Below are 26,948 nucleotides of genomic sequence, written 5' to 3' on the forward strand. Positions count from 1 at the left end.
GTCCTGTATCTGCAGCAGTTTGGAGCATCCCAAGGTGACATAACTGCAATTTATGATTTTTGCCATAAACCAATGTTTACTTTCGTTTTCCAACAAAAGTGGTCATTGCAAACAATGAGTTTGTTTTATGACTACTTAGTGATAGTGATGTTCACTTAACGACTGCCACATCTGCTTAATAACTGCTGCAAAAAATGTCATAAAATTGGGTCAATGATCCCAATTAATGATCAGCATGACTTACAGCTGTAATTCTGGACTCAACTACAGTACTAAAGCAAGGATTACCTCTATTACCCCAAATTGTATGCTCAAGTATGACTGCCACCACCTTTCTTCTTTGCACCCTTTTTCCCAAGTTTTTTTCTTGGATATAATTCCATGTATATTAACTTCAAATTAAGCCCCTTTGTCTGGAGAGTTTTGTTTTGAAATAAGAGTATAAATTATCTTGCAATCTTTTTTTATCTAACGCTGACTCTTATCCATTTTCATATATTTCATATGCTCTAATTTCAAAGCGATTCAATTTGACATTATACCAGGAAAAAAATTTCTTTGAACTGCTGTAGCCAGTAATGTGGAGTCTCAAAGTGCCTTTTTTTAAATCCCCAACAGGCAATTGGACTTTCCGGACCAGAAAGTCCAGTTGCCTCTTGAGAAGAAAACAAAAGCACCTTTGGGACAACCATGACCTGGATAACTGAGAATCTCCATAGACATTCAGTAATGTGGAGGTCAGAAGCAAACAGAGAACTTATATCCTCCCACTAAATGAATATTAGCAAAACTCTCGCATACTTAATCTCTCTGACAAAATGAGTTTGTTCAACAGCCACAATGATGCCCCCAGAGTCCAAGATTGCATAGTGATGGGGACCTTCAAGTGTCCGTGACCAGGTGTAGCCACCATCATCCGAAATGTAAACATCTGGGTTTGTTATTGAGATAGCATCTCCAACACTTCCTGCAACATAAAACACCATAAATGGTAATTATACCAATTTTCTCACGAAGACCTACCACATGTATTTCTTTGTCAAGCCCACAGTCTCTCACATCCTTTTACAGTGTATCTCTCCTAATCAAGCAGGGAGTAAAAGCAATCTGAAGGAGCACAAGAAAATTCTCTGCTCTTGCACAGTATTTCATTACATATTACATGTGCATAAGATTAATTCATTACCATGAGAAATAATAATTCCAACAGCATTTGGTTCAGTCAGAGGTGCCATAGGTACATTCAGCTTCTGGGAGATGCTATAGGAGGCATGAATGTGAAGGTTGCACTGTAAATATAAGATAAATCAAGAATGAGGGACAAAATACAAGTGCATCATTGATTTGATTTCATTAAACACAAAGCTAGCATCATTACTTGTCTCAATGCATCTGCCAAAATAGAAAATATTTACTAATGCAAAGCCAAAGCAGACTAAATTTAAGAATCAAAATCTCAAGAGTGAAAGAATTCATTCAGAACTTATACGGTCCAAGCAACTTTCTAATTTTATAGGATCAACAGTTCTCTATTTTCTTGTTTTGGCTAAATTAAATTCAACTCAGTATACATTTTTTCAGCATTCTACTTTCCTTGCAATATATTCCTAATAATATTTTTAACTTTATCTCAAATTCTAGGCATTAACCTGTCTTGCATTTGAATTAAAACAACTAAACAAATCAACTTCCAACTGAGCAATTCCAAAGGCTGCTTAATACGCTGCTCAAAAAAATAAGGGGAACACTTAAACAACACATTGTAACTCCAAGTCAATCACACTTCTATGAAATTAAACTGTCCACTTAGGTAGCAACACTGATTGACAATCAATTTCACATGCTGTTGTGCAAATGGAAGAGACAACAGGTGGAAAGCATAGGCAGTTAGCAAGACATCCCCAATAAAGGAATGGTTCTGCAGGTGGTGATCACAGACTACTTCCCAGTTCCTATGCTTTCTGGCTGATGGTTTGGTCATTTTTGAATGCTGGCAGTGCTTTCACTCTAGTGGTAGCATGAGACGGAGTCTACAACCCACAAAAATGGCTCAGGTAGTGCAGCTCATCCTCAGACCCCTTGTGAGACCATATGCTGGTGCGGTTGGCCCTGGGTTCCTGCTAATGCACGACAATGCTAGACCTCATGTGGCTGGAGTGTGTCAGCAGTTCCTGCAAGATGAAGGCATTGATGCTATGGACTGGCCTGCCCGTTCCCCAGACCTGAATCCAATTGAGCACATCTGGGACATCATGTTTCGCTCCATCCACCAATGCCAGATTGCACCACAGACTGTCCAGGAGTGCTTTAGTCCAGGTGTGGGAGGAGATCCCTCAGGAGACCATCCACCACCTCATTAGGAGCATGCCCAGGCGTTGTAGGGAGGTCATACAGGCACGTGGAGGCCACATGCACTACTGAGCCTCATTTTGACTTGTTTTAAGGACATTGTAACAAAGTTGGATCAGCCTGTAGTGTTTTTTTCCACTTTAATTTTGAGTGTAACTCCAAATCCAGACCTCCATGGGTTGCTAAATTTTATTTCCATTGATAATTTTTGTGTGAGTTGTCAGCACATTCAACTATGTAATGAACAAAGTATTTAATAAGAATATTTCATTCATTCAGATCCAGAATGTCTTATTTTTGTGTTCCCTTTATTTTTTTTGAGCAGTGTATATCTATTTTGTTCATGTAACATCTTAACATTACAGCATGTCTTGATTGCAGTAAAAGTTAGTCTGGGCCTGCCTACTTCTTTTGCTTATCAACATTTATTAAGTTTATACCTCGTCTTTGCTAACACATTAAAAAACAAACCTCTTCTTTATTTTTGGCTGTTGAGTCACACTTAGCATTTTCTGGTTTCCTCAAGTGTACCCATTCCCCTCCTTCATCAAAGGTAATCACAGACTGAATTGAATTATCTGATTGAAAGAAGAAAAAGAAAAAAAATCCATAACATTTGATGGTTTTTGTTTGTTTATTTCTGAGTCACTTCTATGCAGAAGTGTTACTTTTTCGGATAGAATAAAACGTAATTGCCATATAGAATTTCAAAGTTTTACACTGCAGCTTGACATTTCTACTCTGAATAAAACTTCTGATCACCATCTACAGAAATTGCTTGCCTTACATCACAGTTTGGCACAAATTAATCTTATCTTCTTACTTTGCACAAGTAATGTAAACAGCTTTAACTTCAGGCAGAAATTAAATAGTTCTAATCAATATCACAGGAACAATCACTGCCAAAAAGCTAATTAATTACAATTAAGAGTTTTATAAAAGTGGTCCACAAGAACACTGTCTCGATATATTACTTAAAATAATAGGAGTATTTCTTTGATTCTAAATGAAATTGTATCCAAATATTTTAATCATTTTCTTAACAGAGTTCAGCAATTCTATAAACTTTTAGTGACAAAGAAATTTAAAAATGAAAACCCACCCTCTGAAAGCACACTGGTAATATAGGTGCCTCGTAGGGAAGTTATATTGGTGAAATCTGTCTCTCCCCCTGTGGTAGTATAGAGATGCCTTTCCAGGGACTTGGAGTATATAATGCCTTGATCATCAGAGGTATAAATTGTTCCATGTCCAGTATCTGAGAAAGAAATAGCAAATTGAAAGGTGAGAAACAGAATTTTATAGACGGTGGTTTTAAGTTGTATCATAATTCACCAACAAGCTGTAAGTTATTAGGAAACTCTTGCATACAATCTGTATTTTAGATCAGCCTAAAACCTATTGCAGTAATAGTACGCTAAATGAAGAACTACATGAATTCTACCTAAGTAAAAAGGGCGTTGGTTCTTACCTGATACGCCACAACATGTTCTTACAATGTATTTGTTTAAACCAGGGGTCTCCAAACTTGGCAATTTTAAGACTTGTGGACTTCAACTCCCAGAATTCTCCAGCCAGGATAGCTGGAGTTGAAGTCCACAACTCTTCAAGTTGCCAAGTTTGGAGACCCCTGGTTTAAATTGGCAGGGAAAAGAAAGTTGTCAGGAAGCCCACACGTTTATATATACTATACTGACACTGGGAACAGATTCTCAAAACAACAATTTGTAAATCTGCTGGAAATCTATTTACCAAATATGCAATTCAAACACTTTTGTCTTAGGAAAAATCAGCCTATATAATAATGACAATTTAGAGAACCATTTTTTTCTTTTAAAATGCAATTTTGTAACCATAATCAAACAAAATTTGGATATACTAAATGATACATCACCCACTTTGTATTCCCTCTCACCTCCAGGTTCATCCACATGCATGAACACCATGTCATCATTCGCTGCCAAAATAGAGTAAAACTGTTCTTGCCCAACTGAAGGAAGTTGAGCCATGTTCCATGTTTCACCTTCATCTAATGACACATGGATTCTCCTTGTCTTGCTCTAGATAAAGCAAAAATATTTCTTTTCTCTAAAACCATCCATATTCATTTATGAAGAAGCTGTTCATAATATAAAACAACTAGAAAATGTTTATAATGATATATTGTTTTTATAACTTTTAAAACATTTTTTCCTGTTTATTAAGCAATTATAGAATTTCAAAGAACTTGCACATTAGAGCAAGCTTGTCTTTGAGAAAATATAACAAACACTTAGGGCACGCAAAATGAAGTTAAAGCCCTCTGGGGCTCAATTGGGCCTCAGGTCTGGTCCGTTCAGACAAGTAAACATCATATGTGCTTGGTAGTGGTCACTAGATGAACAAAGGAGCTTTTGGCAATGGGGATGCTGGAATTATGGTGATGGAAATGATATGTGTGCACAGAGAATATCTTCTCAACTTCTGTAGAATAGTCTTTGCTTCCTAAATTTGAAATGGTAGGAACAGCCATTAGTAGGACTTTAGACCTTGAGGCTGAAGGTGCCAAAATGTATAGATGGAGGAATATATGTAAAAGAACCTTCAACGGATAGGATACCTGGTAGGAAGATCTGGTAGATAACAGGCTAGCTGTGTGAGGGAGAGGAGGCTACAGACAACACAGAACAGTGATACTGATTATAAGGTGAAAACATCTGGCAACATCTAGGGACTTCATAGCCAACCATGATACTTGGGCTGTAGCGGAAAACTCATGCATATGATATTGTATATTTTGGGAGGAACAAAACTACCGATGCAGGCCAGGAGAGAGGAAGAACCAGACCAAATTGTTTGGTGCTATTTCTCCAATCTTTCTCCTAGGCCAGTTGAGTATTTGTCTCCTTTCCACTCACATCAACCAGTGAAATATTTTCCCATCAGCATCTGCACTAGTGGAAGAACTATGGCTTGTTTTTTTTTAATTTTGTTTCTTGTTTATTATATTTGTTGTGGACTTCTCGCAATGGCTTCTCAACGGCTCACAGTTTGGGGACATTGCATTAGAGGAAAGAAAAAAAAGAGCATGATGCGAATGAAGGCAACAAGTCTATAGAAACAAAAAGAAGCCCAAGAATAGTTTTCTTACTTTTTCTACCATCACAGATGCAAAAAGAAAACGACCACCTAGGCCAAAGGAGTAGATGTTGTTTCCTATGGTCTTGAATGTCTTCCCAAAGTCTTTAGTTTTCTTTAAGTCCAATAATCCGATATCAGTTTCTTCAGAAGAGAAGTAGATGCATTAAGATCATTCCATTTAGAAAACAGATAATTCCCACCATGACATGCTAAAGGAACAGCTAATCTCATCCCACCTTTGTGTAGGAACCCAGCCTGTGTACTGAACAAGAGCATCTGAAGAAAGAATTCATATACATAGACTTCCATTTTGCAGACGTCGACATAAAAATCAGGATGGAAAAGCAAACTACTTCAAAAACAGTGCTACAGGTGGGTCAATATTTGAAGACCTCTTTATATCAAAAATGCAGCTGATTCATATTTATGCTTATGTTGTATAGAGATTTTCCAACCATTCATTCACATAAGACTGTATTTTATATCTGATTGTAATGTAATAATAAGATTCTTTTATTGCTCACCATCGCTCATGAACAGGAATTACATTTTTTTAGTTAAAAAAGAATTAGCTATTTAAATTTCCTCTGTTACATTTCATGCAATAATCATTGCAATATGTCATGGGAAAGGAAGAAAAATTAATTATTGCTGTCTTGATTATGGTTTCAGTGATACAGTAGTGTTTTTTTTCAATATGGCTAGTCAGATTTATACTTGTTCTTATCTTCATATTTATAAACTTTAGGTATTATTCATAAGTAATTTGAAAAGGGGAAAACGTGAAAACCCAGAGTCATATGTCAAATCCCTCTCTTCTAAAACTCCCTTCAATATCACAATCAAAAGTTAATTTTATGCCATTTAAAGGCAATAAATACCTATTTACTAGGCAAAAGTTCTGTAAATTGGAAATGTATCAGCAGCAGAAAAGGTTAATAAAAAAAGAAGGAAAAAAACAGAACTGCTGTAACTCCTACATACTAGCAAACCAGCTAAAGTTTTGACACTTCCCACTATGTTTAGTGAGGCTTTTTTAAATGACAAACTCTTGTTTCACAAGACAGTGACTTTTTATAACTACAATTTTCTATGGGTGGATTCCAGGAAAAAAATTCCAAACATTGATAAACAAATATATACATTTAGCAAGAATATGATTTTCCCACATTACTGCAGGTGAATAAGCTATGGTCAAGACTTCTTGAGGCTGTGGACTCAAAGAAAAGGATCCACAAAAATCTGCCAAAAAAGTTCTAAACTGAAGTAGCTCTATTTATTATATTAAGGATTACTTACTACAAGAGCCATTCAGGTAGGTAGTAAAGAAGATGGTTCCACCAGAACCCCTATCAAAGGTCAAGAGAATATAATTAGTGTAATGGCAGAAACATGTAGGCTAACTAAACAATTGGGACTTCAGTTATGTGGAATGACTTCATATATCATGTTAAATTATAGCTTCACTATGATTTATTAAATAACCTACAATTAACCAGATTCTGCTACTACACTGGGCTAGGTGATAACACTCTGTGTAGACATAGAAACCACTAAATCAACATCAGATCAGAATGGTGTGAAAGTATCATCTAAATTTCAGTACAGAGCAAGTTTTCTAGTTGTTTTGAAATTCAATTTCAGGAATGCTGTAATGTAACCCCCAAATATGGATATTTCAGTTCTCTGAATTTTCAATAAATTGGCTGGAGAATTATGAGGGATTTAGTTCAACATATCTGGAGGGCATCAGTTTGGGCAACATTATATCCAGAGAGATGAGTTGTCACAAATTGTATCTAGTTAGTAAGCCAAGTTAAGATTTTTGAAAGTTAAAAATGCATCAAGTGGCAGAAAAAGTGTTAGGATTGCATGAAATAATCCATCGATAAGCCTCACTGAAAGTAACAGTCACACTATAATAAGGAGTTCACTTCTATATAAATTAGACCATTGGTTTGTCACTATGCTACGAAGCAACAACTTCCCAAGGTCTTGTGCAAAAGTTTTTTCTCTCATTTATGTAATACTTTTAATTTGGAAATGTTAGTTCCAAATCTGTCTCTCCTATGTTGGCCTGTGGTTATCTCCCCACCTGTTTTATATCTACTCATTAAATTACCCTGGTATACTCAAGATGAAAATTAGCAAAAGCAATGCATTTGAATTTAACAAATTAGCTCTTTATAAAGTTCTTGCTATGTACTATGTACCAGATGCTACAAATGGTAATCCTAAATAAAGTCTTTAATTGCTTTTTTGTAACTGAGAAAATAACATTAAACATTTTTCTCAACAGCTTTCTTCGTGTTTTTACAAATTACCAGGTATAGCACCTTTAATATACACTTAAATTATTTTAATATACATTAAACCTTCAATATACATTTAAGCTCATTTAATATATATATTAAACTACCACTTTTCCCTGGATAGCATTCATTAAGAAATTTACCATTTGGCCAAGCAAACATCTTTGTGGATTTCTTTCCATTTCTCACCAAATGTCTTTGATATCCACAAGCTACCCTGGAACATTTAGAAAGAGTTGCTTATTATTGATTCATCATATTCAAGTGACACATTTTTATGTTTATAGCGTAGGGATTAAACTGTAACCTAATCTGAGCAATTTATTAAAAATTGCTGATGTAAAACAATTAATGAAGTAAACAAAGATGAATAGAAAGCAAAAAAGGAAACATTTAAAAATCATTTTAACTCACTAGACCAAATGTAAGATTGAGAAGAACCACCAGATGAATTCCAGTAGGAGAAGGGGGCCTCTCATAGCAGACATCACAAAGAACATGGCCTCAATAAAGGTCAAATGTGTTGAACGTAAAGAATAGTTGGATGGATCTTTTGAAAATGTTCTTTTAATATACTGGACCTAATTGCTTAAATCATTGAAAGTCCAAACCCAGCACTTTGAAATGTGCCCAGAAACAGAGCAGAAACTAGTTAAACTCTAGAAATAAAAAGAATTTGCATATTCCTGAAAACCAGACTTTCTCAGATGTGGTCCTATCATTCTGGACCAACTGAAGCTTATGTAATATAAGTCTATCAGCTTAAATTGGCCAAAAAAGCTTAATCATACTTCAATCAAATGTATAATGTTTTACACCCCCAAAGAAAAGGACTTGTTCAGTCTAGGCTGGGGTGGGCAATTAATTTTCCAAAGGAGTGACATGAGAATCTGGGTTCGCTGTGGAAGGCCCCTGCCATTTCTGCCTCACTCCTCATTGGTAACATCCCAATTTCTAAGCTGCAGACACCTAACTTCCCACTTCCCAACACTGCATTGACACTAGCTCCACGCCCCCACCCCCATCAACATACTGATGCCAATTCTGATGAAACCACAGACCCTGCCACCAACACTACTGATAACACAAACCGGACTGAGACTTGCCAGATGTGGCCCATGTATTATAAAATCTCCCAAGTTTGATTCCAGACCAATCCCTATTTCTTAACCCCACCTTCCTCGTGGAATTGATGTTATAAAGGCAAAATGAAGAAAAACCTTCTTTGAGCTCCATAAGGAAAAGCAGAACATAAATACAGGTAGCTCTTGACTTACAACAGCAGTTGATAGCTGAATTTCGATGCAGATGTAAAACATGACCACATCACTTAGTGACAGCAATCCCTGCAGATTTACTCAGCAATTTGTAACTTCCCTTGCTGGTTTCCCCACTGACCTTCCGAATAAATCATCAGGGAAGGTTGCAAATTGAGATTATGTGATCATGGGGTGCTGCAACCGGTCCTAAGTGTAAGCCAGTTAGCAAATGGCCAGATCGCAATCATATGACTGCAAAGATGGCCAGAACTCTGAGGACAAGTCATAATCACAATTTATCCAATGCTATCCTAATTCAGTGCTGTCCTAATATCTGAATAATCATCAGTAATGATTATATAGAGATGAAGCTCCGGCCCGGGAATCACTCCTGGGGAGGGAAGAGCCCTTCCCAACCCCTTGCGGCGGCGCGCTCACTCTACTGGGTTCCCAGGAGCAGGATTTAAAGTCCAACGCCGATTAAAACAGTCAAAGTTCAAATTAAAGTTGATTCGCTTGCTATGCTCTAGAGCAGTGGTTCTCAACCTGTGGGTCGCAAACCCTTTGTGGGTCAAATTACCCTTTCACAGGGGTCGCCTAAGACCATCGGAAAACACATATTTTCGATGGTCTTAGGAACTGAGCCATAATTTTATGGTTGGGGGTCACCACAACATGAGGAACTGTATTAAAAGGTCACGGTATTAGGAAGGTTGAGAACCACTGCTCTAGAGAGCGCGCAGACACGACCAGTTCTGCCGAGGGACTGAGTCGAAAGCTGGGTTACTGTGGCAACGAAGACAGGGCTAAACAGCTTGGCAGACTCAGTCACAAGACAAAGGAGGCGGAGTTTTACCTAACCTGGACTCTTGCAGCAGTCTAACGGAGAACATATATTTTTTTACATAAAAATTGTGACTATAAGTAGTCATTCAAAATCATCCCCCCCAATATACTTCATTTTAGATCACAAGATCACAATTTCAATTGCCACACCAATGAAGATACCTCCATCCCCTTTCTCTAAATCTTACCTCTGTACTGAGGGTCAATAACAAATCAGAATTCTGAGAGTGATAAATTATTTGAGTTAAAGGATGGAAAGGAAGGTCTGTTAGTACAAAATTCTTTGCAAAATCAGACGATCGGAAGATTCTTCCACTAGATCTATGTCCAGATCTATCCCCAGTCAGTATCACCTAGACGGATGGAAAAGTAAAAATGAGAATCATCTTCTAAACATTCACATAGGAGCTCATCCACACTGCCAGTTTATCATGTGTTGAAACTAGTATGTCTGAATCCATAGCTTTGGGTTTTTTAAAGGACAAAATAAGTCCCTGAAAAAAACAAAAATAAGCATAAGTAGAATTAGAAATTCTAAGGTAATGCAAGACTTTTGTGATGACAAAAGGAACTGCTTTGCTACGCCAAAGGATTTTATGAAACCCATTCAGGAAAGCTCTAAAAAATTAAACTATTCCTGCTTATCCCTCTGATAGGAATGTCATTGAAAGAAACCTCTTATCCATAATATATCCATTGACAGACTCAATAATGTAGGATGAAACTGTGTTGGGAGCAAAAACATTTATTTAATTGTGGAAGCGAACTAATGACAGTAATTTAAAATCCAGTGCAAGTTAGAGAAGTAATTTAAAATCCAGTGCAAGTTAGAGAAATCACAACCATAACTCTATCTCCCCATTAATGACAGACAAGTCCTATACAGTTTAATACAATGTGCAGCAAGAAGGGGAAAGAAGAATTAGATGATACTAGCCTGCTCTAACTAGTAAGGTTGTAAGGTTGCATTGCAGAGCTGCCCAATTTTCTTCAGGTCAACAGCTCCCCAGATATTGAACAGCACATCAAGAAACACAATCCAAACGTGGAAAGTGATAGTTAGGAATCCAAATAAGCTTAAGAAACACAGTTTGCTCAAATCTTCCCTTGACCTTTTAAAAACCAAGAAAAAGTCAATATTTTTGGCCCTATCTGTTAGCTTCATGAAGCTGCGGTGGCGCAGTAGTTAGAATGCAGTATTGCAGATTAACTCTGTTCACTGCCAAGAGTTTGATTCCTTTGATCCTGACTTACTCAAAGTGGACTCAGCCTTCCATCCTTCCAAGGTCAGTAAAATGAGGACCCAGTTTGGGAAAATATGCTGACTCTGTAAACCACTTAGAGAGGGCTGTAAAACACTGTGAAGTTCTGTATAAGTCTAAGTACTATTGCTATTCAGTAGATGATCAGAGGCGAAGGATGGGCCCAGTCAGTTTTTTGCACTACTTCTCTAGAATGCCTAGGCAAGTAGCAACCACTGGAAAACTAGTAATAAACTTAAATCCACTTAGGTTCTAGCCATGTTAAACCTCAAGTACCACTTTAAATCTATTTTCCAATACCAAGCTAAATTATTAAAATGCAGCCATTTTAGACCTTTGAAGTCTCAAGACTTCAATTTTTATCAAGAAGAATAAGGCTAACAAACAGTTTAGATTATATTGTAATAACCAATTGTTCCTACCTTCCCAGAATTCTCTGGCCCAATAGCCATTCCAAACTCTGTTCTAATGAAAGTGTTGTTAATGAGATCTGTAATGTCTGTGAAAGTTTTCCCATAATCTTCGCTAAGATAAAAAGGAAAAAAGACTAAGTAAGGACAAAAATTATTGATGCAATAAAATAAATATCACAAAGAACTGGAAAAATATAAAATTAAACAATGTAAAAATCATTTAAGAGGTTTTCTATGGTATGATTTAGTTCAATGATGAAATACGTGCACAATAATAGAACGTTCATATATGTGTACAAATATCTAAAAAAATACATTGCAATGAAAATTATCCTTTACACAGATACAGCTACTACACTTTATCATATAAAATAGCTCCCACATTTTAAAATTCCTCTCATTTTCAGGTAATCATCAAATAGTTAACACAATTACAAATTAAAATAAGCATTCAATTAAACTATAAAAATATGCTATTTAGAATCCATAAATCTGTACCTATTGTAAAAGTAGGGACCATAATCATAAATGGCATGTTCTACTAAACGTCTAAGGAACATTTGGCTTGATATTTGAAAAATAATTTTAGTAGCGTTGATGGTTCTGTTAAAGAAGGGTTTTCACAACATATCTAGTAGGATCTACACAGTAACTATTGCATGCAAGATTCTGTATTAGGATTGTGCTAGAACAGTGTTTCACAGTCTCGGAAATTTTAAGAATGTGAACTTCAACTCCTAGCACTGGCTAGGCAATTTTGGGAGCTGAAGTCCATACCTTAAAATTGCGGACACTGAGGAACTCTGCTCTGGAGCAACAGGCCTTTCTCAATTCTTTCTTTTCCAATTCCACTGCAAATAATAATTAACCTATGACCACATGCCAGTAAATCTCTTTTCTGCCTGTTGGATTCTTGAAGCTGGAAGCAAATCTACCACTGTACCACATGCCTACCCTTTGCAGGAGCAATTCTTTTCTAAAAGAACTACCTCTTCAGGCTTCACCTCTCTGGTGCAACTTGTTCTACATAACAACTGAAAAATGGAAAAGCAGGAAGAGTTAGCCGCACCAAAGTAAATATTGGAGGAAAAAGTCTAAACCAACATTTCTTGTTTCCACCTGAGAAAAAAAAAATACATGGCTGAAATCCTAGCATGAAATATATGGAATGTTAATAGGTAGGTGAGGCCTTCACCTTATCTCAAAGTTTTATTAACTATACTGGTAGTCAAAAGGGGGGCTCTTCTGAAGGATTTCCAACAGGCAGAGGAAGGAGATGGATTATATTTGACAATCTATTAAGATAAAAAATTATCCTGAGTCAACATGTTCCTATTTCAATGAAAACAGGTTTATAGTGCCATTGTTTAAAAGTTAATCATGAAAAACTATACGTATTTACAGGAAAACAGCTTTTGAAAAAAACAGGTTACCCAGCACTTTATGGATGGAACAAGAGAAGGCTGTTGTAGCAATTGGGCATAGAAGAAATACTATCTTTTAAAAAGAAAGAAAAATATAATAAATATATATTTACATAGAACTATAGACAACTATAACATCTTTACCTTCGGTATAATTTAGACTGCCCAAAGCTCATGATCACTAGGGGAAGCTGGAAAGTAGTTAACACAAGAATAACCTGGAAACAGAAATGGAAAGGTTATTTAGCTCAGATTAGTCCAAGAAAGAAACCTTGTCTGAATGTTATTTAACTATTTTAATAGAGTTTAATTACTATAATAGATGCAACATAGAAAAGATAATAAAAGGGATCTGGCTAACAATTGGTTTCTATCAGGTTGAACTGGTTTCAGCCACATTTCAGCATACTCATAGTATGACTATTCAAAAGGTAGATCAAGCAAATAGAACTTATACAGACAGCTGAATAATTCCCTAGAAATAATTTCATGTTCATTTCAAAAATTAGATGTTATATATTACAGTTTGCTATTATATTAGATCATCTTATGAAAAAAAATCTTCTCCTTGTTATTTCAGTTATCTAATGCTTAAGTTCCTATCCTAAACCATCACCTATTTCTCCTTTTATTTGCTGAAGGAAGGATAATTTATTTAAGTCCTCATAACAAAATAAAATAATGTGTCAAGTTAATTCTCTAGATAGAACTTTACGGAATAGTATCAAATGTAGCTATCATTAGACTCCAAATTGTGCTATAGTATATTAAGTTATTTGGTATACAATATCACAATAGGAACAAATTTTCTCCCTTATTTCTAGCTATTCATTAGAAATGCAAGTCTTTAATCAAAAGTGGAACTTAAACTGTCAGGAGACTGTTAGTTTAAAAAAATATTGATATAGCTTTGAAATGTATCAGATCTAATATATGATAATCCACTTGTCTAAGTATAAAATATCTGACTGGCAATCTTTTTTAAAATGTGCGTTTTTTTCTGGAATGTCCACTTGCCTTTTGATTATTGAAACGGTGTAAATACCTGGATTGTATACTGATGAGACTAAGACATTAATAAATATGTTTAGAATTTGATATTTTGTCCCTTCTTCTCCCCCCCCCCCCAAAAAAAAAAAACATTCCCAATCTTAACACATTATGAATTGGAAGTGTCTGCTTTTTAGTTGCAGATAAATGTTGGCCTAGCTATTGATACTGTTAGTAGTTTAAATAAAGGAGTATGAGAAGCAAACAGAAAAAAACTACATTAAGATTCTATTATCTTTGAAAGAAAGAAAAGGAAGTTGGCAAAATTACATCAGCTGCTACTGCATACTTGCCCGGTGTCTCTTTTTGTTCCTGGTTTAAAAGGAAGAACTAGAAAAACATATGTGATTCTTCCTAATTCCTCTCTCAATATGCTGGATTAAATCCAACTCTCCATGAAGTCAGCTGACAATTTATATGATCCTTCCAACTATTGTCACCTGCCCTACACTGTACAATGGATAACCTTAATTGTGTCTAAGGATTGTCAAAATTATACAAATAAAAAATGCTCGAATTGCAGCATTCTCTTTCAGCGTGAGATAAACAAGCAACAGGTCTGTGGAGGATATTAAGAAATATGTGGGTTTTTTCTCCACATCAACAAGGCTTCATCACTGAAGCAATTATCACCACAACCCTGAATGGGTAGATAGATGTTACTTACCAAACCTGTGTGTCACTTCACTTACACAACAAAACACCCACAATAGTTCTTTGTTCATGAGAAAGATGGCAATATTTAAAAGAAGAACTAGAATAGCTTGCAGCTGTAGAGAATAACTTCTTATCACCCACCCGGCAAAAATACTGTAATTCTTTTTTATGTGGGAAGGTTAAGGCAAAAGCATCTTTATTTGAAAGTATGAAACCAGTCACTGCTTGGAACTATTTCATATATTATACTTTTGCTCCGTCTGAATACTTAAAATATCTGCTCAACCAATGTTATTACTTACCCCAGTGCTATCTCCAATCCAGGAAAGGGACACTGAGCCACTGAGGTCATTGAAGACACGCTGTAAAGACAATTGCAAATACATTTTAGTCCCTGTTCCTGTAGCTGACATTATTCAGCAAATACTCTTTCCCTTTCTTCCAAGAAAGTTTCTTCCTAGAAACTTATTTCTGGACACCATATTTCTCACAATCTTATTGCCCGTTAAATTTAATAGTTATAATTTCCCAATAAGGTATATAATATAACCCTTATGGAATTGATCCTCTAGAACAGGGGTATCAAACTGAATTTCATTGAGGGCCACCTCAGGGTTGTGTTTGATCTCAGGAGCTGGGAGGGCATGGCTGGAGAGGGCTTGGCCAGCCCCACATGATGGCCCAGGTAGGGCTGGGTGGATCCACTGTCTCCAGGGGAGGAATTTCTCCATGCCTCCTTACCTTGTGATCAAATGCACTTTTGCTAGTAGTTTGTTTTGCTAGCCCTCTGCCAGAAAAAACAGAGCTCAAGAGGGGCGCATGTGGCCACCCAGGTTCTGTTTTCGGCTGCGATGGCCTCCTGCAGCCCTCTGCCAGCAAAAATGGAGCTTGGACGGCCGTGCACAGCCATCCTGAGCTCCATTTTTGCTGGCAGAGGCACTGCAGGCTAGTCCTTCATTTTTTTCCAGGGCGGGCCTGCGGGCCAGATCCAGCAACCAAGCCTAGAGTTTGACACCCCTGCTCTATAGCATGTGGGCCCAGCCCCCTGTCACATATGGCTCTGGACAGCTAGTAATGTAACCCCACAAGATTGTAATCATTTAATATTATTGTGTGAGTTATATACACTAACTATATTGTATATTTTAAATGTGGCCCAGGACAATTCCTCTTCACTCAATACAGCCTAGGCAAGCCAAGAGCTTGGTCACGCATGCTATAGACTGGGGCTTGGCAACCTGCGGCTCGAGAGCCACATACGGTTCTTTGAGCCCTCTCCTGTGGCTCCCTATCAGATGATCCCACCACTGGTGGCCCTGCCTCTCACCCTTCCCTCGCAGTCACTTCTCACCTGAGAAGGTAAAGGCAATGGCGGCGGATGGAGACTTGCTCCGTATTCCAAGATGGGAGTGAACCACCCCTCTACTTGCCTCTTCTTCCGGCCTTTGTTGGTGCTATGTGCACCTCAGTCGCTCAGGGAGACGCCCAGCCCGGCCCAGCTGCAGATGATGCTATGCATCATAATGGGCTCCAGGAAGAGGAGGGAACACCATCTCCCCCATTGTGAAATGCTCTAAATTTAAGTGTGCTGTGCAAAGTGCTGCAAGAGTAGTAAACAGGCCATGGAGATGGCGAGAGCAGTGGTGTCAGCCATAGCCAAACCAGACCAGTGTCTCGGAGTGGAGAGAAAGTTGCATGCCTCCCCAAGTGACTGAGGTGCGCACAACACCAACAAGGGCAGAAGAAGAGGAAGTAGAGGGGCACTTCACTCCCACTCTGGAATATGGAAGGAGTCTCCATCAGCCACCATCACCTTAGCTTCTCAGGGCAAACAAGAAGAGAAAGGGAAGGGGAGGGGCGGTGCCTGCCAGTGGTGGGTTCAGCCAAAAGGAAGCCACATGAGGGGGACAAAAGAGCTTCATTTATCTGGGAACCTGAAATGTCTCTTGATTTAAATCAAATAATAAAGAAGAAGAAAGAACATCAGCCCCCAAAAATCCCAATAACATCAGCCAACCCACCCACCCCCAACCCTTGTGTTTGGAAATGGTTCAAGAGGGAACACAGACACACACACACAGACACACACACACACACACAAGAGAGAGGAGAGAGGGAGAAAGAGAGATGAGGAAGAAAGAGAGGGATGAGAGAGGGGGATGAGAAAAAGGGAGAAAGAGAGAAATTAAAGAGAGGGAGAAAGAGGGAGAAAGAGATGAGAGAGAAAGAAAGAGAGATGAGAAGGAGAAAGAGAGAGGGAGAAAGATGGGCGAGAAAGATGAAAGAGAGAGAAAGAGAGAGAGGAAAGAGAGAGAAAGAGAGATGAGAGAGGGAGAAAGAGAGGGAGGCAGAGAGATAGAGAGGAAGAGAGAGAGGGAGGGAGGAGAGAAAGAGAGGAAAGAGAGACGGAGAAGTCACAAAACCTGGGTAGGCGTGGCTGAGAGGGTCATGTGACTGGTGGGAGTGAGTGATATTGAGTTGGCCATGCCCCCCAGGTTTTGTGACTCCTGGTGTTTTCTTTTCTGTGGAAAATGGGTCAAAATGGCTCTTTGATTGTTTAAGGTTGCAGACCCCTGCTCTAGATGCTTAGACTTGGATAACAGTATAATCATCTCTTAAGGCAATATCAATGTATTCTTCCTGCAAATGAAGTCTGACCAGAATCAAATACCACAGATCTCTTAGATAAGAATCAGCTGATGCTCAAAAGCCTTCTTCTAACTATGTCACTCCATTGAAGCAAATAAATATATCTTTCCTACAAGATTATCTATAACGATAAGATAACCTTTATTGTCACATTTTTCTGTGAATATACAGGCACACATTAAAAAATGAAATTCTGATTCCCACTCCCAAAACTATACACACAAACACACGTGTCATGCACACACAGATACACACACACACACACACACACATATTAATCATAGACCATTTAGAATACATAGCGGGAAAAAGACTTTTGAAGTTTATAAGGTTAAATGTCACAGTGTCTCTTAAATAAGCTTCTATGTTTATTTAAATGCTAAAATAATGTTCTAGCATAGGGCTGTCATGTGCTGGCCACGCCCATGCCTGGTTCAGCGAAGAGGGGGGAAAAATCCCGATACGTCACATTTTACCACCATGACGATGTGAGTTTGACACCCCTGTTCTAGCATATCACTCTGTTGTCAGCCAGCATCTTAGTTAGCTATACACAGGTGGCAAAACACCATTACAAAAGCAATTCTTGCTCTAGAATAGAATATTACTACAGTACTTCCTTTCATATTTCCTTCTAGTTTATTCTTCTCTTTCTTTTTGGTATTAGAATTAAGGTAGTCTGCTTCAATGACACAAGCACAAAATCATATCACTCAAACATTTTTTAACCCAAGTGCCCAAGTGACAATAAAATAAAAAAGGCTCTTCACATTTCCTATTCTCTCCTAAAATGGCTTAAAAATGATTTGGGCAGAGCAACTGTAAACTAAAAATAACTTAAACGGGCCAACCATCCATCGTTCCAGTATGCATCTGGTCTTAAAAAAACTGCTACAATACATAATCAGAGTATAGCATTAGAGAACTCTGTATAATATACAATAATGGTCCACATTTCTCTTATTTATATTTCCTGAAGTCTGTAGCAAAACTTGCTCAACAGGATCACAGCCATAACAATAAACTTGTGTGTTGCATAAGGCATGACACACTAAATGTTCCGAACATACAAACCAACCATATTATTGTTTGTCTAAAAATATATGTTAATGCTGCTTCAGAAAGAAAACAGACTACTGATCAACCAGACCAGTGTAAGAATCAATATGCAATACACAACCCGAGTTTCCAAATATATCTTCAAAATAAGAAAAATAAAAGCACACTAAAAAAATGTGACATTGGCAGAACAATTACTGTTCAGAAAGCTAAACAAAGTACTTCATCCTCAGGAATCCAGGTGCAAATGTTGGTTCCCAGAGGAAAGGAGATGGCACAAGAAACGCTGCAAAATACAGCCTCATTTTGATACTACTTTCCTGAACACCATATATTTAATGCTGCACAAATAAAATCATAGTCATGTTATAATTGCAACTAGCAATGTGTTTCATATGAATAACATTTTAAGGAAAAAGCAAATACTGTGTTATAGCTACACAGATATATAAAATAGAGAAAACTGATCCTATGGGTATAAAATTACCCTTGGCTATGGAAACATAGCTGTAATTAGCAACCGGTCTGAAGGAGGAAGAGGTTGCTAAGAGCTATTTGTGTAACAGACAGCTCCTTCAATAAAGGCACAGAAGGAGAAATATGAACTATTCTAAAAGCTGGTATCTGATTCAAATATATCTTTAGCTTTGTTGCTAAATATCAGCCTACTTGTAGAGTTAAAATTTAGAAGCAGCAGTAAAATTGGATACAAGCATTTGGTTGAAGAACAAGTAAAATAGGAGCAAGTAAGACAGAAAAATGAAGAGAAAACCAAGAGTTATTATTTGTGACTTGAAATAGAGCATTTTAACAATCTTAAACTGCTGCATGGCTCCACTGGAGACCCACTGGAGTCCATATTACTCAACAATATATTTAAAAGAACCCCAACCAGTTAATCCTACATTTTTTCCAGGAGCTCAAAGCAATTTACTTTTTTAAAAAAATCACTCAACTCTTTAAATACACTGGGGTGGGATTCTACCAGTTCGCACCTATTCGCTAGAACCAGTTGTTAACATTCTAAGCAGTTTAGAGAACCGGTTGTTAGAAGAAATTACTGCCCTAATCCTGTAAGGAAGGCAGGAAGGAAACATTCTGGTGTTGCTTACAGAAACTGTCTCTCCGTTAACCCTTATTACATTCTTGGCAGGACTAGACTTCCTGTCTCAGGAACTTTTCTGGAGTTTTTTTCCCCCTCCTTTGCTGGTACTTTGCTTGTGTGGAGTGACCATTCAAAGTTACAATGACACTGAAAAAAGTGTCTTATGACCATTTTTCACACTTACGACTGTTGCAGCATCCCCAGTCATGGATGCCAGGTGAGGAGATGCGTGCCTCGATGTGAGTGATATTGAATTGGCCACGCCCAGCCAATAACATGACCACCAAGTCATGACCACAGAACCGGTTGTTAAAAAATTTGAATCCCACCCCGTATATAAATATTCCTCGACTTTCAACCACAATTGACCCCAAATTTCTGTTGCTGAGACATCTGTTAAGCGAGTTTGCCCATTTTACAAACTTTCTTGCCACCATTGTTAAATGAATCACTGTAATTGTTAAATTAGTCAAAATGTTGTTAAGTAAATCTGGCTTCCCCATTGTCTTCGCTTGCAAAAAAAAAAAGTTGTAAAAGGGAACACTGCAACTGTCATAAATACATACAAGTTGCCAAACATGCAAATTTTGATCACATGATCAAAATGGTCTTAAGTCTGAAAACTGGTCATGCGGCACTTTTTTCAATGCTACTGTAACTTTGAACGGTCACTAAATGAACTGCTGTAAGTTGAGAACTAGCCGTACTAAGCTGAATTTGATAGATCCACAGTCACCTAATGAAGTTTCCCTGACTGAGGATAAATCTGAATCTGGGTTCCCACACAGGAACCCTTTTGATAGCTAACTCTTCAAGAATTATTTATTTATTTTATTTGTATTTATTTGATTTATTTCATTTGTTGATTGCTTACAAGATAATAGGTATAAGTATAAACATGAGTAAGAACACAGGACATAGGTACAAATAAATGGGGACAATAGGACGGGGAGGTAGGCACAATTGTGCATTTATGCATGCTCCTTACAGACCTCTTAGGAATGGGGTGAGGTCAATAGCGGGTAGTCTGAGGTTAAAGGAGTGGGGGTTAGAGGATGTAACAACAGAGTCAGGTAATGCATTCCAGGCTTTGACCACTCTGTTGCTAGTCGTATTTTCTGCAATCAAATTTGGAGCAGTTTACATTGAGTTTGTATCTGTTGTATGCTCTTGTATAGTTGTGGTTGAAGCTGAAGTAGTCATTGACTGGTAGGACACAGTAGCAGATAATTTTGTGTACTGTGCTTAAATCTAACTGTAGGCGGTGTAGTTCAAGATTGTCCAAGCCCAAAATTTCAAGCCCGATGGTATAGGCCTGTTGCGAGCAGAAGAGTGTAGTACTCTTCTTGTGAAATACTTCTGGACTTGCTCAATTGTATTAATGTCCAATATATAGTGCGGATTCCAGACAGATGAGCTGTATTCGAGTATTGGTCTAACAAAGTTTTGTATGCCCTCATTAGCAATTCAATATTACTAGAGGAGAAGCTTCTTAAGATTAGTTTACAACTCTTAATGCCTTTTTGGCAATGCTGTTACAGTGAGCTCTGGCGTTTAGGTAATTTGATATGAGTACTCCAAGGTCCTTGACAGAGTGAGGGTAGTCAACGAGGTTATCATCATCATCATCATCATCTTCTAATCTCCATAGAACTGTGTAACATTTTGACTTTAAAGAATGCTCCAAAGCACCTTTTTGTCTTTGAATATGAAAAACTAAGTACTGAATAATTTGGTTACATGGTTTTCTCCCAATTTTTATACTATCGTTCTAATTCTATAACCACCTATTCCTTTTTCCAAGGTTACACTCAACTCTTTTATGTCAACAGCATCAGAAAGTTGCTTCCTTTCACTTTATTAATAATAAGACCAAGGTTCCTTTTTGACCTCACAATAATAACTTCACTTTGACAGTGTTCTCTTCATAACTGCATTCAGAAATTTTAATCAGCACTGGTCAGTTCTTGATACAGCAGTCCAAGTAGTACACTGGAATCCTGTAGGACAGTTAATTTGATTCCTCCTACTTTCTTCAGAACAGCTGTGCTCTGAAATACTTTGCAATTTCTTCCACATTAGCCCTCATTTTCAGAGCCCTGTAATCTTTTGTTAGAGATTGCTGCATTATGTTATTAATTTTGAAACTTCTTACTCCAAGACAAAACTACATACTAGGCATCTGAAGTTATTTTGTTAGTCATTTTGTTAGTTTTTAATAGCTTTTACTGCTTTTTGTACATATTAATAGTGCATGCATTTCTTAACATATTAGTTGGTTTTAATAAGGAAGGAATTTTTTTTTCTGTTGCTCACAAGCATTTCTGAGAATATTGTTATAGATATTGCTCCCATCAATCTTCTTGATTTCTGTATTTCTCAGGGCCTTCTTATAAATTATATTTATAAAGTATATTTATGTACAATCTACCTATATCTACCATATGTAAGTAGACTGTATCCCACATTAAGGTACTAAATAACATTTATAAACTCCACATTCATAAATATATGGAGAGTTTGCTACTTAAATTCTCAGCAATTTTATGTCAATTGATGGTTGCTACAAAACATTTATTTTGAACATTTATACATTTATTTCAACTGACAATTGAACAGCTGACCGAGTTAAAAATTATAAGCTGGACATGGCACAGATTTCTGTTTACCTTCATTTTCCTTCTATATATTTATTTGGGTGAATTTTTAAATCAAGGTCATCTTCCTTGGAAGCAAGTTCAGGTAGCCCACAACTTAAGGGCACAATTTCTGTTGTTAAGCAAGACAGTTGCTAAGTTAGTTTTGCTCCATTTTATGACATTCCTTGCCACAGTTGTTAAGTGAATCACTACAGTTGTTAAGTGAGACTGCCTTTCAGAAGGTCCCAAAAGCTGATCTCAGGAGACTGCAACAGTCATAAATACATGCCAGTTGCCAAACACCTGAATTTTGATCACGTGACATGGGAATGCTGCAATTGTCATAAGTGTGGAAAAACAATTATAAGTCACTTTGTTAAGTTCAAATGGTCACTAAAGAATGGCTGTAAGTTGAGGATTACCTGTACAGTAAAATAATTTCAATGTGCTGAAATGGTTTTGCAACTTTACACTGAAATTCATTTTAAGAAATTGCAATATACATGTCACAGGCACTGTTACAAGATACAAAGATTATATTTTTTTGAGTCTGTAGCATTAGATGTGTTCAGGATATACAACATAAGTTATGTTTTCTCTTCACCATTAATTTTTACAAAGCAATTTTATTAGTTGCCCAACTCCAATGGACTCTACAAATATGCAAAATACCCATTTCAGTATAAGTCATTTTAGCATCTGTTGCATACAGAATGAGAACTTGTAGCTCAGGAAGAAGGTAAGAATTCATCTATTTAGTTTCTGGTCAAAATCAGAATTTAATGCAAGTTTTGTGCATTAACCTAGTTAAGCGTTTACTGTTAATTTAATTAAATGTACATTAGAATATGCAATATATTGCAAGTAACTGCATACCAAAAGTTATGGATTACAGAATGAGAGAATTACATGACAAATACTTTTAAGATAAAATTGGAAAACTCCTAATCGTGTTGAATCTCAAGTGCCTAGTTCTTCAAATTTCTTCAGATATTTGGTTCCCATATTGCAACATCTGCAGTTTGCTGATGCATTTTGCAATCCAATTAAAATACTGATTTTAACTGAATCTATTCGGGAAATCCCCCTGCCTTGTTAGTTTGCAATGCAAGAGTATTCTATGTTTATATTCATTTATTAAAACTAGATATATGTTACAGACTTGCACTCTGAGATTATAGGCTTTAACATTTCTGCCATGCTAGAATTGATGATGTTTGTGGATTTAGTTTTGCTGGTTTTTGTGGTATTTTATTGAAGGTGCTGCAGGATAACTTTTAAAACACCTTTTAATATCCATAAAGTGCTTTAAGTTAGATGAATGAGTTCTCAAATCTAAGATGGTGGAAGTACATACCATTTTTCTGGAAGAAAAAAAAGGAGGGCAGTTTCCATTATAAATGCACAAGGACTAGGAAGAGTTAAAAGGAACACAAATAAAGAATAAAAACCAGATGGCTTCAGCTATAAAATAGCTAAATAATCATATCAAACAAGTTTATGTGAACAGCTCTTCATCAAAGTTGAAAGAGGTGTTGAGCTATGTACTGCAGAGGTCTCCTCAGGCCTGTGCTATTCAATATATTTCCAAATTAGAGAAGGGTTAAAGTTGAGTTTATCAGATTTCTTGACAACACAAAGATAAGGAAGGATAGCAAACATCTTGTAGAACAATATCATGATTCAGGTGATTCAAGCAGCAACAATAGGCATAAGCTGCTAGACAAATTAATTTCAGTAGAACAGACATAATAATTTGGGTAGGAAAACTTAAAAGTATGTCCACAGAATGAGGGATACCACACTGGGTAGCAGTACATGAGAAGATTATTGAGATAGCTTGATGAAGCACAAGCTGAGCATGAGCCAAGAATACGATGCCTACGCAGAAAAACTCAAAATAATAATAATCCTAAACTGCATTCCCCAGAAGGAACGGGTTAAGATCAACAAAACTACCCCCACTTTCCTCCTCTCTATTTTGCATTGTTCAGATTACATCTAGAATACATCACCAAGTTCTTGGCACTGCAGCTTAGGAAAGACATTGACAAATATTCATGCAATGAAAATGAAGTATTTCTTTAAATATTTGTAAGTGTTTTGTCAATATTTTGTTTTGTGCATTTTGAAAAATAAAAAAGGAAAAACCCAGGAGGAACAGTTGGAAGTGTTGGATTTGTTTAGCCTGGCAAAAATATAAGTGGGGAAGTCTCTGAAACACGTAAAGCAGAGGTCTCATTCTCATGGCCCACGGGCCAATTGCGGCCCACAGGACGATATCCTGTGGCCCCCACCGTGATATGAAAGTATAATATTAGTGTATAATATAAATATAAAGTATAATATAAAGTATAATATTATGCGGCCCAGCCTCTGCCTCCAGCGGCCCCCAGGTAAATTGTGTTTGAGACCCCTGATGTAAAGGATCCTCGTGCAGAAAACAAGATAGACTTGAACAACGTTGCTCTAGAACATAAGATAGTCAGTTTACATTGCAAGAAAATAGAGTTCAATTGAATACCATAATGATAAGAGTTGTTCAACAACAGAAACCACTAGTTTGGGAAGTGGGTAGATTCTCCTCCAGAAGTATTCAAGCAGAAGCTGACTAGTCATCTGCTGTACAGTTAGGTCTTCAATCAATGCCCTATCATTATTCTAGACATTTTTCTGCATCTTGTTCAACAAACTGAATTTTCCAGCACCATTTTGTTTTATTCTATCATTAGTATTAATCATTTGATTATACTGTCAGTTCACTGCTCAAGTTAACAGATGTATTAGCCAATTTTTCTTTCTTTCTATAAATATCTCTGGAACATTAATGTTTACTCTTTATGCTTAAGTCTTCTTGAACTAATTTCTTCACTGCTCCTAAGCACAACATGTACCATGAGATCTTCTTGTGTCCCTAAATCTGGTACTGCGCTTGTATTATTTGGCTATACATGCATTGTTATAGTAGTTGCATACATATTCAAAGCATAGCAGGCCAAATAATATCTAGCCAAAGCTGATTTAAGGGGTACATATTTGATTGGAATTAAATTGCCTTTTAATCATGTTACCATTATACAGTTGCAAGGATAGCAATCCTTTATACAACTCTGAAAGATTCTCTACTACTATATAGAAGTCATAGTTTAATGCCCCTGCTTCTCATTTCTTCAAAATGCCCAAAACTAATCAAACAATAATTCTTTAAAATAATCGACTTAACATTAAAATAAAATTAAATGCAATATGGGACACAGCAGCACAAATACTAGCACCAAACTGCATATATCATCTACATCTGCACCTTATAGCTATGAAAACACTGCACCTGCATCACTGCTACCTTAGCAATAATATATGAAGGGTTACATGAGAGGCTGCCAAGCTAAAATGCAGCAGTAATGATATGTTAGCTGGGGAACAGCTGGGGAAATTTAGATCTTAAATAAAACAGACATTCAAAATAAAAATTGTTTACTTGAGATTCCTCACTATTAATAACTCATTTAGCATTCCAAGAGAGCGAAAAGCATAGCTTAGCACTTTATTTTGCCAGAATTACTATAAAGTTCACAAATTAGTGTCATTAGCACATCAGTGTCACAATCTTTCTGGAAGGCTACAGTAAATAGCAGGATCACAGCATTTGCCCAGGTCTTGACTTAAGGCAGTTCAATTACCATTCAGATGGCACTGCCAGAGCATATTTGTCATCTGGAGAACTGTAATTTATAAGTTCTGATGCTCTTTAACATCCACAATTATGTAGGAGGGATAGCACAAAGTGAAAGGAATGCACTTATGGCAAAGTCATAATCACCTATTTAACCACATAGGTGAGATTTGGGCATATCAGCATTAATTATGCTTTCTGCAATCTCACTTCAGGAAGAGTGAAAATAATTGTGAGAGTTAGTCGCCTCCTGGTCTAAGAAAACCAACTAGGTATCTAATCTGTCTATTGCCAAAACAAGAGAAATCATGGGTGCTCTGACTACAAGAAAAATATGTTCTGCCTTTACACAACTCGGTGCAATAAATACTGACTTCGCTATAAGTAAGGCTCACTATTGTTGACTTACCAGAATTCTTCCAAAATTAGCTTCCCATTGGGGCCAGAATGGAAACAGCAAGGAACACATATCAGAGGAGAAATTATTAATGTAATTCCAACACTGTGGCACTCAAGAAATAACCCAAGAGAAAAATAAGGAAACAACCTCTTCAGCATCACTTATTATAGGAGTATTTCTGAAGCCTCAAGAACCGATGACACTATGCTACCAAAATACGGTAGTGCAATGCAAAGTGTATTTTGCAGAGAGGAAAGGTTGTAAGGCAGAGGTAGTATTCAGCAGTTTCTCACCAGTTCTGGAGAACCAGTAGCAAAAATTTTGAGTAGTTTGGAGAACCAGCGAATAACATCTCTGACTGGAGATTTTACAGTATCCTTCCCCTGCCACGCCCAGCAAGCCACGCCCACAGAACCGGTAGTAAATTTTTTTGAATCCCACCACTGTTGTAAGGCTTACATGCTTATTTTGTATTAAATCCTGAAACTTCCTCCCCTATCAAAATGGGGGGAGGCTTTGAAATTGAACTTCATCCCTTCAGCCCTTTTCAGTGTAATGGGTACTTTCTCAAATATGTAGTTCTTACTGTCGTCCATAGCAAAGTAAATAAAAATACAGTATCTAACCATTCAAATCTTTCTTGTCCTAGAAAAGGGGCAGGGAAAGTTTTAGCACTCTTAGAAACTTATTCAAACCATGAAAAACTTGTCTCACCAGTTTACTGAGCCATA

At 37.0% G+C, this 26,948-nt stretch overlaps 1 protein-coding gene across 2 annotated transcripts in view; it reads right to left on the reverse strand.

Moving 5' to 3' along the window:
- SORT1 (sortilin 1) overlaps positions 1-26,948 on the reverse strand; it is a 47,311-nt gene that overhangs the window by 14,048 nt on the left and 6,315 nt on the right. For both annotated transcript variants that reach the window (XM_026718147.2, XM_087929694.1), the window contains exons 2-13: positions 14,995-15,054; positions 13,130-13,203; positions 11,571-11,673; positions 10,075-10,239; positions 7,925-7,998; positions 6,769-6,818; positions 5,480-5,610; positions 4,265-4,409; positions 3,452-3,607; positions 2,821-2,927; positions 1,187-1,289; positions 802-967 (exon numbers count right to left, since the gene is read on the reverse strand). In XM_026718147.2, the coding sequence (XP_026573932.1) occupies positions 802-967; positions 1,187-1,289; positions 2,821-2,927; positions 3,452-3,607; positions 4,265-4,409; positions 5,480-5,610; positions 6,769-6,818; positions 7,925-7,998; positions 10,075-10,239; positions 11,571-11,673; positions 13,130-13,203; positions 14,995-15,054 (1,334 nt within the window). The remainder of the gene's footprint in view (positions 1-801; positions 968-1,186; positions 1,290-2,820; positions 2,928-3,451; positions 3,608-4,264; positions 4,410-5,479; positions 5,611-6,768; positions 6,819-7,924; positions 7,999-10,074; positions 10,240-11,570; positions 11,674-13,129; positions 13,204-14,994; positions 15,055-26,948) is intronic.

Source organism: Pseudonaja textilis, chromosome 3, assembly GCF_049901715.1.
Source record: "Pseudonaja textilis isolate UNSWEBS1 chromosome 3, rPseTex1.2, whole genome shotgun sequence".
NCBI lineage: Eukaryota > Metazoa > Chordata > Lepidosauria > Squamata > Elapidae > Pseudonaja > Pseudonaja textilis.